This window comes from Garra rufa, chromosome 2, assembly GCF_049309525.1.
Source record: "Garra rufa chromosome 2, GarRuf1.0, whole genome shotgun sequence".
NCBI lineage: Eukaryota > Metazoa > Chordata > Actinopteri > Cypriniformes > Cyprinidae > Garra > Garra rufa.
In genome coordinates this window covers 16,078,429-16,094,638 of record NC_133362.1, presented here as the reverse complement: position 1 = coordinate 16,094,638, position 16,210 = coordinate 16,078,429, and the positions used below count along the sequence as shown (strand labels likewise).

Below are 16,210 nucleotides of genomic sequence, written 5' to 3'. Positions count from 1 at the left end.
ATCTCAGATGAAGAAAGACAAAAGAATAAAAAAGTTAGTCATATTGATAATCAGTGGGGCAAATGTCTTACAAATGTATTTTTGATTATGAGAAGAACCATACTTTTATATTTTAATCCCATGAAAGATTTAGAATCAAAGATTAAAAATAATGTTATTGGTAGCAGTTTGTGTTTTATAGTTAGATTCCTGTGTTTCCGAGCTTTAATAGCACTTTCATCACTGTACTCATTGCTCCTTCTCATGCATTGCGTTTAAATTAGCTGACAACATTCGTAGCCTATCTATAACACATAGCAATATCAGGGGCTACAAATACGTGCTAATATGCTAATCGCGATTAGCATCTGGTGTAACATCTTTGATGAAGCACAGATGCAAGTCATAGTGCGTCTGTTACCTCATGTGGAATTTACACAGAAAGAACATAAAGCTAGAAAGACTGAAATATGTTCCCTTACCTGATATCAGCAATCTGCTTGCAGGACCTCACAGATCCAGTCCGGTCTTCCTCTGTGTTCACATTCCAGCTTTTGTTCTCCACATGTCACAACGCGAGTTAATTTAAAATAAAAATGTAACAAACTAACGTATTTTCAAACTTGACCAGTAAAGGCGCGCACAGCTGTCATTGGCCAGTTACTTGTCAGATGGCAGTCAGCTTAACCAATCATGATCCCTCCAGCAAGGTTATACAACCAGCGTGGTAATGGCAAGATAAATATTTTTTTTAAAGAAATATGTGTGTTTAGTGTTATTTGTAGGCTGTATTATTTTAATAGTTGTTCAAAAATTGTTTTCAGTGTATGAAATAAAAATGCAGTTGTAGCCATTCACAAAATTGTAGGTCCACAAAATCAAAACAAAGATATTGATTCAAAATACATACACTATATAGCCAAAAGTACCCTTCTAATGAACAGGTTTGACTACTTTAGTAATTTCCATGAGTACAAATCTTAATGTTTAAGCATAAAATTATATTCTAGGGAATTAATTTTAATAGCAACAGTTTTAACATAACAATGCCTTTGTGTATAAGGCAAGGTTCAAATTGAAATGATTGATTCAGTCAGTGTGGAAGAACTTGACTGGTCTGCATAAAGCCAAGTCTTAATCCCAGTTGAACACCTCGGTGTGACTTTAAATGCAGACATTGAGCCAAAAAGTTATCACCAAACACCGATGACTTGTACATATCGGTACAGTCATTTTGGACAAATCCAAAACTTTTTCAACAGAGATAAAAATACAATTTTTAAATAGGCTACATTAATTATGTTCCCATTTTTGTTGCCACAGTTTTAGAAGTGCCTATTTCTGTTTTAAAGAAGGGGTGTCCTAATACTTTTGTCCATGTGGTGTTTGTACAAGTCATTGGTGTTTGGCGATGAGTTTTTGGCTCAAGGTCATTTAAAAATCAGTCCAGAGGTGTTCAACTGGGATTAGGACTTGGCTTTATGCAGACCAGTCAAGTTCTTCCACACTGACTGAATCAGTCATTTCGGTTTGAACCTTGCCTTATACACAAAGGCATTGTCATCTTACAATTGAAGAGGCTCCTGTCCAAACTGTTGCTATAAAATTAGAAGCACACAATTCCCTATAATATCATTTTATGCTTAAACATTAAGTTTGTTCTAATGGAAATTACTAAAGTAGTCAAACCTGTTCATTAGAAGGGAGAAAATACTGGCAATAGTGTATCATGTAAAAAAAAAACAAATCAACTTTGATTTACAAGTATTTTTGTTAACCCTTTTCAATCATTTAGCAAACCATTTTATAACTTTGATGGTTGGTCATGTGCTGGGACATAAAATAAAAAAAAGCTAATGATACATTTCAGAAACATAAAATTCCATTATATCTTTCTTTACTTGGGCTATTTTATTATATGAACTGATGACCTTACAAAATTTAAAAGAATATCTCTAGAAATGCATTTGTCACTCCGACTGACCATAAAACTGGGGGAGTTTCACTAAATCAGGGCACATGACAAGCTGCTAGAGGGTTTGATTTCTTCTACCTGTCTCAAAGCGATTACAATCCAAATTTGTTATCCCATTATTTAGAGATAATTAGTAATCTCTAACCTTTTCATTAAAGTGCACAGTTTTCCTTATTTTTTTCTTATATAAAAACATCTATTGTGATAAGCATTGTGCTGTAACTCACAAAATCAGACCACTAAAAACTGACACTTTGAATATGTAATGTCCTATGATTGTACAGGTCATTTGCCCAATTTCAGATATCAAAAGACATGTGCTATGCAGGACATTTTTGACCACACCCAGGTTTGACCTGGTTTGCCTGTACCAGCTGGGTTCTTCAGCTCCAAAATTCTGCTATCATTACCTCACCTTAAGTTGTACCAAACCTGTATTAATTTTTTCTGTGTAATAAAAACAATATACACAAATATTTTGGGAAATTATCTTAACAAAAAGTTTCTGGCCCCCAATGACTTCCATAGCCTTTTTATTTATTAATTTTTATTTCCCAAGATGTGTCCAGTAACTGGCTTCCAACATTCTTTAAAATAACTATTTAAAAAATAATTTAGATAATGTTCAACAGAAGAAAGACTTCATGCAGGTTTTGAACAGAGAATGAGCAAATGACGACAGAATTGTGACGATTGTCTTGCTGAGTTTAGTTCTAACTCTAACCAAACACGGCTCTAACCAAAAGCTAATCATAATGCTCCAAACTATTTGTAAATTAGACACAGTCATGTTTGATTAGGGTTAGAATCATATTTGGTTTGGCCAAGAGGACCCCATGTCCCTTATGAAAATTTATAATGGTTTTACAATGAAAAAAATATATAAGTATTGTAGTTATTTTTTGGTAACTATCAATTAACTATGTGGGTACCAATTTGGCCCCATGTGGGCTCCCTATATGGGACTGATTGTGTTTGCCCATGCCAAACCCATATGGTTTATGAAACCGGGCCCCATATGTGTTTCCCAGTTTTGAACCCATCTAGACGTTAACTATGTGGGTACTACCTTGGCCCCATGTAGGCAGACTGTATGGGATTGATTGAGTTTGCCCATGCCAAACCCATATGGTTTATCAAAGCGGGCCCCATATGTGTTTCCCCATTCTGAACCCATATAGACGTTAACTATCTGGGTACTACATTGGCCCCATGTAGGCAGACTGTATGGGACTGATTGAGTTTGCCCATGCCAAACCCTTTTGGTTTATCAAACCGGGCCCCATATGTGTTTCCCCATTCTGAACCCATATAGACATTAACTATCTGGGTACTACATTGGCCCCATGTAGGCAGACTGTATGGGATTGATTGAGTTTGCCCATGCCAAACCCATATGGTTTATCAAAGTGGGCCCCATATGTGTTTCCCCATTCTGAACCCATATAGACGTTAACTATCTGGGTACTACATTGGCCCCATGTAGGAAGACTGTATGGGATTGATTGAGTTTGCCCATGCCAAACCCATATGGTTTATCAAAGTGGGCCCCATATGTGTTTCCCCATTCTGAACCCATATAGACGTTAACTATCTGAGTACTACCTTGGCCCCATGTAGGCAGACTGTATGGGATTGATTGAGTTTGCCCATGCCAAACCCATATGGTTTATCAAAGCGGGCCCCATATGTGTTTCCCCATTCTGAACCCATATAGACGTTAACTATCTGGGTACTACATTGGCCCCATGTAGGCAGACTGTATGGGACTGATTGAGTTTGCCCATGCCAAACCCTTTTGGTTTATCAAACCGGGCCCCATATGTGTTTCCCCATTCTGAACCCATATAGACATTAACTATCTGGGTACTACATTGGCCCCATGTAGGCAGACTGTATGGGATTGATTGAGTTTGCCCATGCCAAACCCATATGGTTTATCAAAGTGGGCCCCATATGTGTTTCCCCATTCTGAACCCATATAGACGTTAACTATCTGGGTACTACATTGGCCCCATGTAGGAAGACTGTATGGGATTGATTGAGTTTGCCCATGCCAAACCCATATGGTTTATCAAAGTGGGCCCCATATGTGTTTCCCCATTCTGAACCCATATAGACGTTAACTATCTGGGTACTACATTGGCCCCATGTAGGCAGCCTATATGGGATTGTTTGAGTTTGCCCATGCCAAACCCATATGGTTTATCAAAGTGGGCCCCATATGTGTTTCCCCATTCTGAACCCATATAGACGTTAACTATCTGGGTACTACATTGGCCCCATGTAGGCAGACTGTATGGGATTGATTGAGTTTGCCCATGCCAAACCCATATGGTTTATCAAAGTGGGCCCCATATGTGTTTCCCCATTCTGAACCCATATAGACGTTAACTATCTGGGTACTACATTGGCCCCATGTAGGCAGCCTATATGGGATTGTTTGAGTTTGCCCATGCCAAACCCATATGGTTTATCAAAGTGGGCCCCATATGTGTTTCCCCATTCTGAACCCATATAGACGTTAACTATCTGAGTACTACCTTGGCCCCATGTAGGCAGCCTGTATGGGATTGATTGAGTTTGCCCATGCCAAACCCATATGGTTTATCAAACCGGGCCCCATATGTGTTTCCCCATTCTGAACCCATATAGACGTTAACTATCTGGGTACTACCTTGGCCCCATGTAGGCAGCCTGTATGGGATTGATTGAGTTTGCCCATGCCAAACCCATATGGTTTATCAACGTGGGCCCCATATGTGTTTCCCCGTTTTGAACCCACATAGATGGTAACTATGTGGGTACTACATTGGCCCCATCTAGGCAGACTGTATGGGATTGATTGAGTTTGCCCATGCCAAACCCATATGGTTTATCAAAGTGGGCCCCATATGTGTTTCCCCTTTCTGAACCCATATAGACGTTAACTATCTGAGTACTACCTTGGCCCCATGTAGGCAGCCTGTATGGGATTGATTGAGTTTGCCCATGCCAAACCCATATGGTTTATCAAACCGGGCCCCATATGTGTTTCCCCATTCTGAACCCATATAGACGTTAACTATCTGGGTACTACCTTGGCCCCATGTAGGCAGCCTATATGGGATTGATTGAGTTTACCCATGCCAAACCCATATGGTTTATCAACGTGGGCCCCATATGTGTTTCCCCGTTTTGAACCCATATAGATGGTAACTATGTGGGTACTACATTGGCCCCATCTAGGCAGCCTGTATGGGATTGATTGAGTTTGCCCATGCCAAACCCATGTGGGTTATCAAAGTGGGCCCCATATGTGTTTCCCCGTTTTGAACCCATATAGACGTTAACTATCTGGGTACTACATTGGCCCCATGTAGGCAGCCTATATGGGATTGTTTGAGTTTGCCCATGCCAAACCCATATGGTTTATCAAAGTGGGCCCCATATGTGTTTCCCCATTCTGAACCCATATAGACGTTAACTATCTGAGTACTACCTTGGCCCCATGTAGGCAGCCTGTATGGGATTGATTGAGTTTGCCCATGCCAAACCCATATGGTTTATCAAACCGGGCCCCATATGTGTTTCCCCATTCTGAACCCATATAGACGTTAACTATCTGGGTACTACCTTGGCCCCATGTAGGCAGCCTGTATGGGATTGATTGAGTTTGCCCATGCCAAACCCATATGGTTTATCAACGTGGGCCCCATATGTGTTTCCCCGTTTTGAACCCACATAGATGGTAACTATGTGGGTACTACATTGGCCCCATCTAGGCAGACTGTATGGGATTGATTGAGTTTGCCCATGCCAAACCCATATGGTTTATCAAAGTGGGCCCCATATGTGTTTCCCCTTTCTGAACCCATATAGACGTTAACTATCTGAGTACTACCTTGGCCCCATGTAGGCAGCCTGTATGGGATTGATTGAGTTTGCCCATGCCAAACCCATGTGGGTTATCAAAGTGGGCCCCATATGTGTTTCCCCGTTTTGAACCCATATAGATGGTAACTATCTGGGTACTACATTGGCCCCATGTAGGCAGACTGTATGGGATTGATTGAGTTTGCCCATGCCAAACCCATATGGTTTATCAACGTGGGCCACATATGTGTTTCCCCTTTCTGAACCCATATAGACGTTAACTATCTGAGTACTACCTTGGCCCCATGTAGGCAGCCTGTATGGGATTGATTGAGTTTGCCCATGCCAAACCCATATGGTTTATCAAACCGGGCCCCATATGTTTTTCCCCATTCTGAACCCATATAGACGTTAACTATCTGGGTACTACATTGGCCCCATGTAGGCAGACTGTATGGGACTGATTGAGTTTGCCCATGCCAAACCCTTTTGGTTTATCAAAGTGGGCCCCATATGTGTTTTCCCGTTTTGAACCCACATAGATGGTAACTATGTGGGTACTACATTGGCCCCATCTAGGCAGACTGTATGGGATTGATTGAGTTTGCCCATGCCAAACCCATATGGTTTATCAAAGTGGGCCCCATATGTGTTTCCCCTTTCTGAACCCATATAGACGTTAACTATCTGGGTACTACCTTGGCCCCATGTAGGCAGCCTATATGGGATTGATTGAGTTTACCCATGCCAAACCCATATGGTTTATCAACGTGGGCCCCATATGTGTTTCCCCGTTTTGAACCCATATAGATGGTGACTATGTGGGTACTACATTGGCCCCATCTAGGCAGCCTGTATGGGATTGATTGAGTTTGCCCATGCCAAACCCATGTGGGTTATCAAAGTGGGCCCCATATGTGTTTCCCCGTTTTGAACCCATATAGATTGTAACTATCTGGGTACTACATTGGCCCCATCTAGGCAGCCTGTATGGGATTGATTGAGTTTGCCCATGCCAAACCCATATGGGTTATCAAAGTGCGCCCCATATGTGTTTCCCCGTTTTGAACCCATATAGATGGTAAATATGTGGGTACTACATTGGCCCCATCTAGGCAGCCTGTATGGGATTGATTGAGTTTGCCCATGCCAAACCCATATGGGTTATCAAAGTGGGCCCCATATGTGTTTCCCCGTTTTGAACCCATATAGATGGTAACTATCTGGGTACTACATTGGCCCCATCTAGGCAGCCTGTATGGGATTGATTGAGTTTGCCCATGCCAAACCCATATGGGTTATCAAAGTGCGCCCCATATGTGTTTCCCCGTTTTGAACCCATATAGATGGTAACTATCTGGGTACTACATTGGCCCCATCTAGGCAGCATGTATGGGATTGATTGAGTTTGCCCATGCCAAACCAATATGGTTTATCAAAGTGGGCCCCATATGTGTTTCCCCATTTTGAACCCATATAGATGGTAACTATCTGGGTACTACATTGGCCCCATCTAGGCAGCCTGTATGGGATTGATTGAGTTTGCCCATGCCAAACCCATATGGTTCATCAAAGCGGGCCCCGTATGTGTTTCCCCATTCTTAAACCATATAGACGGTAACTATATGGGTACTACCTTGGCCCCATGTAGGCAGCCTGTATGGGATTGATTGAGTTTGCCCATGACTGACCCATATGTTAAACCCATATGGGCCCCACTTGTATAGACCATTTTGAGCCCATATGCTCATTTCTCATTAGTGACCCAGCTGGGACCCACATGGGGAGCCCACCTCTTTTGACCCATGTGGGACCTACTTAGCTACCTCAAGTGGGCCCCAGATAAGATGCCCATTTTGGGACCATGCCCACTTGGTACCCATATAGCCCAAGCATAAACCATGTGGGCCCCACATATGCATGTTGGCTGGGAATTAGTTACCCTACTTTTTCTGTGAAAAAAGTCAAATGTTTTCAGAAAAGTTACCATTGTTTAGAATTTATATCGTCACTACAAATAAGTATGAAAAATGTCCAGATGAGTTTATGTTATTAGATTTTTAACAAAAATGTATACCAAGAATGGTACTTTTATGGATAGTAACTGTAATATTTTTACTGAAATCTTACTAGTAATTAGTTACACTAGTTACAATTAGTTACTGCAAAAAGTAATATTATTACTGTACTAGTTACCCAGCACTGATTATAACTGCGACACTGAGGCGGATTAAACTTTGTAAACATTTCCAGCGCAAACAGTGAAGCTAGCAGGCTAACGTGGCAACGTTAAACATAGTAACTCAGAAAGATGGCTAAACATTGTCATCATTCTATAATCAAAATCAGGATTACAACATAGCAATCACCATCAACATTTTGTGCTATTATTAGCAACAAAGAAGGAAACGCATGGCTTCATATACTGCGATTTTACTGCGTCGCTGACGTGACCAGAGTCACTCGCTTAGCAACCTACTTAAAGGGAGAAAATTCACAACAAACCTTATTGACTAACAAATACTTGTCCAAATCTTCTTTCACAAAATACCTAATCTTAAGAAGAACAAATGATCCAGTTGTTGAAGCTGTAATACTATTTCTTGGCAAGGATGAATGAAGTGGGGGGGTGAGATAATTTTGAAACGCACTGAAACTCTAGATAAAAATGTTTCCTTATGAAAACCCCCATGCCACCTACACCTCACAAAACTGGCAGAACAACAAGGAATGGAAAATCATTATTACTCAGATGATAGAAATGCTAAATAGTCTCAATTTTTGTTGACTGATTAGTCCAGTAATAGATGTATTAGTGCTAATACGTTTTTTAAGAATTTCAGTAGGTTAAAGAATTTAAAGCTCTATTGAAAGTCTACATAAGTTTGTAATCATATTAGAATGATATCCGCCCCCAGGCGGAAAATGTAAAGATGCGATTTTCTAGGCCGATAAGATACACCCATTCCAGCGTAATAGTAATATCACGCAGCACAACATGACCAACTGCATGCACAGGGAGCGTTCCTCGTTGGAAGTTACCTAGCTGGGAACTAATTTCAGGCACTGCATGATATTACTGCGCCTGCTGCGTCCATATTATGGCAGCAAACTTCCTTGACTATTAAGCTGGAATGGGAGTGTAGTTCCTAATCTTATCGGCCTAGAAAATCGCATATTTACATTTTCCGCTGGTCTTAGTACACGATATAACTGCAGAAGAGTCAATTTTTAAATAGGACAAATACCGAAACTCGTTGGTCATTTTTGAACGCGATGCTATTGGTCTAATAGGATTCAATGATCTATGCTAAGCTATGCTAAAAGTGATATTGCCAGAACAGGAGAACGGCTGAATGGATTTCAAAACGGTAAAACTCAACTTATTAACTCGGGGGGAGTTGGAGAATGAGCCTATTTCCAAAAAAACTGGAGTGTTCCTTTAATATATTAATATGTAGTTTTAAAGTACTAATAGGAATATCTTTAAGGTACTAATACCATTTAGGGGTAAACAGGGTATAAATATGTACCTTCTAGCTTTTTTAAAGAGTACTATTCTAGTGACCGCTGAGCATGTTACTAAAAATGTTACTAAAAATTGAATTCCTAGTAAATGGAACATTACTGAAACAGTTTCACTATTTACAAACATTTAAAATACTATGAATAATAAAACCGTGTTAATGATTACGCTGCCCTATAAAGGCAGAACGTAACAGGAGACAGACTTGCTTTTGTTACGGTTCAGAGACAGTCAAATCAGAATTTAATCAAAAACATTTTTATTTTCAGTTCCAGTCTTAATATATTACAGTCTTTTGTCTTAACTGGTCTGTGCGTGTAATACAGATTACTAAATTTACATCACATGCACTGTACGTATTTACGAAAGAAAGAAATCCCTATGCTGGTACTGAGACAGAAGGATTTTCACCCTGTGAAGTGTGAACATAACCCTGTAAATATAGGCAGAATATTTTTTTTTCCTTTAACCTTTTTTTAAGGCTTCATAAACAATATAAGATTTCATTATAGCTTCAAAAATGTATTAGAGATACTCACTGAAACAGGAGGCTTCAAACAGAAGAAGAGACAGCACTTTCATGTTCTATTTTAAGCGCCGCCTCTCCTGTCGTAAAATTGGTTTCACAAGTTTACCTCAGTAGAATACGTCCAAAAGATTCATTAATTTGTAGTGATCTATTGCTTTTTTTAAACCGAGGTGCTGTTGCTATCATATAAAAAGCACGTGACAAAAAGCGTAAGCGAAACTAACTTGCTAAAATGTCTTTCAAAACGTTTGTACACATAGGACGAAATTCATGTAAACTATTATAAATGGCATTAACATTGCTAGGTAAACATACACCACTACAAAAACAAACAAACAAACAAACAAACAAGAAAACAAAAAATACAGATCCATAGCAACCTCTGGATGCGCCTAGAATCTGACGTCATGGAACATACGTCATGTGACACGATTGTTTACAAACCATAGAAACGCATCTGTAGTAAGGTGTAAAAACTTGTTGTCAGGTTATCCAGATATGTATTTTCTAATGAAAACTTGCGCTACAACGGTGGCCCAATAGTTCATAACAAAACGACATTTAAAAAGGAAACATATTAACAACACGACGGAAATCGATTACAACTGTGACACGTAGAGCATGGTAGATCAGTGCTAAAGTGCACCTGATCAGACAATGAGACACCACGAAACTATTAGCCTATACTTATACAACGATTAAAGTGTAAAACAGCAAAGACTGCAAAAGCAAGCAAAAAGATGGGTACTCAAAGAAACAGACACAGCATCTGATTAACAGAGGAAGATCATTCACATGAGGACCTGCCTCCCTCTAGTGGGTAAAAGAAACAAACCCCTGACAATAATCACGAAGACACTACTATATAATTCTAAACTATCAAAATAAGTAAAGAATTTTAAGAGAAATAATATATAAGAGAAAATGTATTTCTTTTCAATGTGCTTTAAAGCTAAAATATACTCTATACTATAGGTATTTGTTTAACCTCAAAAGTTTTTTTTTTTAATCTAAGGACTCCTGTGTGTGCTGTTTCAAGAGTTTCATTCATTCCTTCATTTACAATAATTAATCATTTAATTTATGACATTACAGTTGATTCATTAATTGTTTACTCATTTATATTATTTTCTGTATTATTATTTTTCTATTGTTGTTTATTCTTATGATTGTGTGGTCTCAAGGGCTATTTTCTTCATGAGTAAGAGATGTTGAGAAGCAGTAATTTTCCATGGCTATTGCTTGTGGTATAACAACACTTGTTGGATTTTTTTATCTGAATGTAATTTATCTTAATAACACCAACATAAACTATGAAATAAAAAAACAGCAATGCATTATTGTAGATGTTGATTATTAAAATACATAGAAAAGTGTGTATGGAGAAAAGTGTACACAAATAAAAGAAGCTGAGAAGCTCATTATCTATTAGCATTTAAAAACATTGATGTAATGTGAGCAAGTTTAAATTTACTGCCAAAATCAACACTTTCATTTAATTTGACTTTAAATTCAACATTTGTAATGGATTTAGTTTAATTTAGCAGGGGCAGCCCCATACATTTTCAACCCTGGTGCACAGGCAACAATAGACAAAATACAAAATTCACACATGTTTTTACAAAGTGTAAATATGTATCTAAGTAAAAAATAGTTCCGAATGCATTACAGTGGGTAGAAAAGAATAAGAAAAATAATAAACTATACAAATTTTGAAGTGCACATACAAGACGTTGTGACTTGGTGAAGCCAATACTGCTGTCCGAAATTATGACAAACTACTTCTAATACTCTTTTCAACTCTCTCCCAAATACAATGAGCCTAAATAATAAAATGTTTAGATTGAGAAGGGTTTCTACAGTAAGGGTATGGATAATGTAACTTGAAGCAAGCAGGTCCTGTATTACAGATGGTAAGCTTGTGTGTCTAATTAAAATAACTTTAGACATTACATTTTAATATTTAAAAGTTTAAATATTATCCAGGAGTGATTTTCTGTTACATTTCACATCCCCTTCAAACTCCACAGGGTTTTTTTTTTCCATTCAGAATTTGAGTCCCATTTCACTTTTTCTGTTAGGTACCTGAATTTCATAATGGAGTCACATTTCTGTGAAGCCATTTCGTTTTGGTCTGTTCTCTTTTCTTTCATACCTTAACTGTTAGATTAAGTGGTTTTGTAACATGACCATTATGGGCATATTGAACTTTTATTGAATTTCAGAAGGGTGTTCCATTTCTGTAAAGCCATTTAGTTTCGCCTGTTCTCTTCTTCTTTTAATGAACACACACAATACAGTCATCATGATCAGCAGCAGAAGAATAACAGTGATAAATATGCAGCATCCTTGGCATTTGTATGTCAAATCTTCTTGTCTCTCATGCTTGTCTGTACAAAGAAATTAAATTAAATTAAACTGATAATTCGTTTTAGACCCTTAAATGTTATTGATGAATCAAGAGCATTTTATGTTTTTGAAAATCCTTACCCTTGCAACTAGCCTCAGAGTATCTTGAACAATATAAGTTACTATAAAAGTCTCTAATTGCCTTGTTAATTAGATTTAAATCTTCTGTAACAGCACCATTAATACTTAATTTAGAATTTTTCTTTTTCGTTAGCCTTTGTTTCTCAAGATTAAAAAGTAAGAAGAATTTTTCTCGCCCTCCTCGATTCAACGAGCTTTGTCTAAAAATAAATGGTCTAGTTGATTTTTGATATTTTCTAATCGGGGTTTTCCCTCACTAGACGACACAGCTTTAGAGCATAGAATGTTAATATTAGTAACAAATTCCTTTTGTTTAACCCGCATTTGATTATTAGAGTATTTTCCCATTTTAATAGCTGCTTCTTTAACTTTGAATGTAAACCACTCCCATTTATTTAATGGTGAAGAATCCAAAGATGTCACCTCAACAATGAGATTTTTAACTTCATCACAAAAGTCTTTGTTAAGCAAAAGATTACTATTGAATTTCCAAATTATGTTTTGAGGTCGCTTATTATTATTTAAGGTAAGAATCAGAGTCACTGAGCAATGGTCTGTTAGGGGAGCTGTAGAGATTTCACATTTACAGATATTATTAAACCAGTTAAAATGAATAAGCCAGTAGTCCAACCTGGAGCACTGCCCATTATTAGATGCATTGAACCACGTGTATTGTCTAACACCGGAATTATTTAATCTCCAGCAGTCAATCAAATTTGTATTTGAAACCAGGTTGTTGTAAACCGTGGCGGAGCTACAATTTTTTACATGGGCTGGCCACTGCTATTTCAGGGGGTCCACACACGGACACGCACCGTACTCATAAAGTTGAAATAATAAATTAAGGAATTCTGAAGTTTTATTTGCAAAAACTATGCTGAGTTCATTTACAAAAACATTAGCATAAAGAAAAAACACCAAACAAAAAATACTGCAATTAGACATAGCAGACATCAAAGAGACCAGAGGGGTGTTCCATAAAACAAATTTACCAAATAAGCCAGGCTTATTTTAGTTAGTCTGACTTATTGACACTTGATTTGGCTCAAAATAAGTCAGACTAACTGAAATAAGCCTGACTTATTTGGTAAACCTGTTTTATGGAACACCCCCCTGGATTTGAAAACAAAAACAAAAACACAGTTTTAGTCGTCAGTTACAAACTTATCCTAGGTATGTTTAAAACAACATAATTCTGCGGTTCTGATGAGAACTGACAAAACGTTTCACGAATTCATTACTTTTTTCTCAATTAAATGTAGGCCTATACTATGTGCGAACAAATTACAATGTGGTGGTTATTTTGCAACAAGGTGAAAAGTAAACACACATTAGAGACAGAGAGAAGTCAGGGAAAATGAAGAGACTAAAAAGGAAATTGGAAGTTCAAGAGATAACCTTTACTTATTTTGAGCGGCCACAGTCGATTTATGCAAAAAAAAAAAAAGATAATATTGTTTTCTGTGGTTTCAAAATTTGGTGTGGGTATATGGGATGGCCTGGATGAGAGTGAGATTTGTAAAATTTTGCTCTCACATTGTTCTCATATTACGTTAGTACTATCCCGAATATGCTGTTTCACACAACAGATCTTTACACCTGCTCCACAAGGCCGAATAACTGACTGTAGCCTGTAAAAATGGCCCCATTCAAATATTTAGAAATCTTAACCATTTTTTCACACTAAGAACAACTGAGGGACTCACACAGCAGGCAGTAGGTATGTCCTGTATTACGGATGGTAAGCTTGTGTGTTTGATTAAAAACTGTTTTTTTTTTCCATTCAGAATTAGAGTCCCGTTTCACTTTTTCTGAATTTCACATTTCTGTAAAGCTATTTCATTTTGGTCCGTTCACTTTTCTTTCATACTTTTCTTAAGATAACTGTTAGTTGAAGTGGTTTTGTAACATGACCATTATGGGCATATTGAATTTTTAATGAATTTCAGAAGGGTGTTCCATTTCTGTAAAACCATTTCGTTTCACTTGTTCTCTTCTTCTTTTTCTTTTAATGAACACAAACAATACAGTCATCATGATCAGCAGCAGCAGAATAACAGGGATAAATATGCAGCATCCTTGGCATTTGTATGCCGAATCTTCTTGCCTTTCACACCTATCTGTAAAAAGAAATTGAATTACAAAATAAATAAATAAATAAACACTTAAATGTCATTGATGATTCAAGAGCATTTTAGAATCGCTAATGTTTTTGAAAGTCCTTACCTGAGTAGAGCTGGATGTCTCTCCTGATGTCTTGTCCCAAGGGTCTGTTGTGCAGTATGAACGTCAGAGAGGAGTTTGTGACTTCGGTGAGACTTATCCAACTAGACACAACATAAAGTCCTGTCTGCGTGTCCTGCATGATCTGTGTTTGTGTCTGGTTAGTGATGTCTGAGTTCTCCATCAGCCACTGCAGTGTAGGAGAAGGGTAGCCTCCATCTGAGGTCACCAGTAGATTCACTTCATCAGTTAACATGGAGAACTGCAGACGAGGTTCAGAGTAGAACGCTGATAAATGCAACAAAAAGGGCAATTAAAACAGGGCAGATTTAGTCACATTGGGGGACCCTGAAATTGATTCAAATAACTTTTTTTTTCATGTTCATGTTGCTTTGTAGTGATGCAACAAAATGAAAATTCAGGGTCTAAATTTGGCCATTTTTAAAAAATCAATTCATTATTTAAAGTATTTATAATAAACACTCAAATAGAAGTTGTATAAACAATGAAATAGAGGGTTTGAACTTATGTCACCATCTGGTCAGGTACCAGGATGTGCGTCCATATTAGCGATAATTGGATGTAAACAACAGCATTGTTTATGGTTAATGTACTACTCAGTACATTGTTCTACTAATTTATGCTGTCTAAACCACGGAAAAAAACATGTGGAAGCTGCTAAGTCATATAAAGAAGGACTTAGTAAGCAGGAAAGCGTGCAATATTAAAAAAAAAAACAGTTCATAGGTTAATAATTAATAGGTGGTAAAGATACGTGCAAACAGTATTAATTAGGATACTAGCTTAATAATTCACCTACCTGACCGGAAATGATAAGAACAAACACGAATGTTGTCAAGATTCTTGCCCTGAAAATCCTGGTTCAGTTTGGCCAACAGCAATCATCAGCAAAATATGTGAGTTCTGTTTGCGTTCAGTGCCACCAATATGGCCAATTGATGACGGGTCTGAAAACACTCTATTGTACGTTGAGCACTATTGTATTAAAGTTTTAACTTTTTTTTAAAGAAAAGTTTAGGCGTTTTTTCATATTAAAACTAAGTACAAAGTACAAAGCTGACATGTTTATCTGTTGTCGTTTACCCACGTTGTGCACACAAAACAGACACTGACTTAAAAAGCGCCACTGGAAAAACACTAATCAAACATCACAGTTTCGGTCAGTGATTTCGGATCAAATATTTTCAGCTGCTGAAATTACAGTTTATCACTATTTGTTACCTGCAATTTTCACTTCAAAGCTCTTCTTCTGGCTGCCAGTGTTTGTGCTGACGGAGCAGGTGTACATGCCGGTGTCCTGAAGAGTGACTTTGTCCAGTCTGAGTGATGCGTTTCCTCCTGCCATCTCCTGACTGAACAGACTAGTTCGATTGACATAATGCCGATTCTGACGGTCAAGCTGGTCCTGACTGTAGTAGAAGCTGTGAACAACATCCAGTCCACGCTGCCAGGTGATAACGGTGCTTTTCAGATCCCATGAGCTGTCCACAGGAAACATGCAGGGGAGGATCAGCGCCTCACCGTAAAACCCAGTGACTGTGTCTCTGGGAACAGTAATCTCAAACTCAGCTAAAGAGTGAAGGAGAGAAAAGATATCAACATTTGAGTTTAA

The 16,210-nt window shown here is 38.1% G+C and overlaps 1 protein-coding gene across 1 annotated transcript; it reads right to left on the bottom strand.

The window, feature by feature from the left end:
• Positions 1-14,336: 14,336 nt before the first annotated feature.
• LOC141325869 (CD276 antigen homolog) lies at positions 14,337-16,210 on the bottom strand (the record flags this gene model as incomplete). The annotated part of the gene is made up of 3 exons (XM_073834596.1): positions 14,337-14,359; positions 14,581-14,865; positions 15,820-16,210. Coding segments are annotated over 3 exons (699 nt in total), but the record flags the coding sequence as incomplete, so codon positions are not given.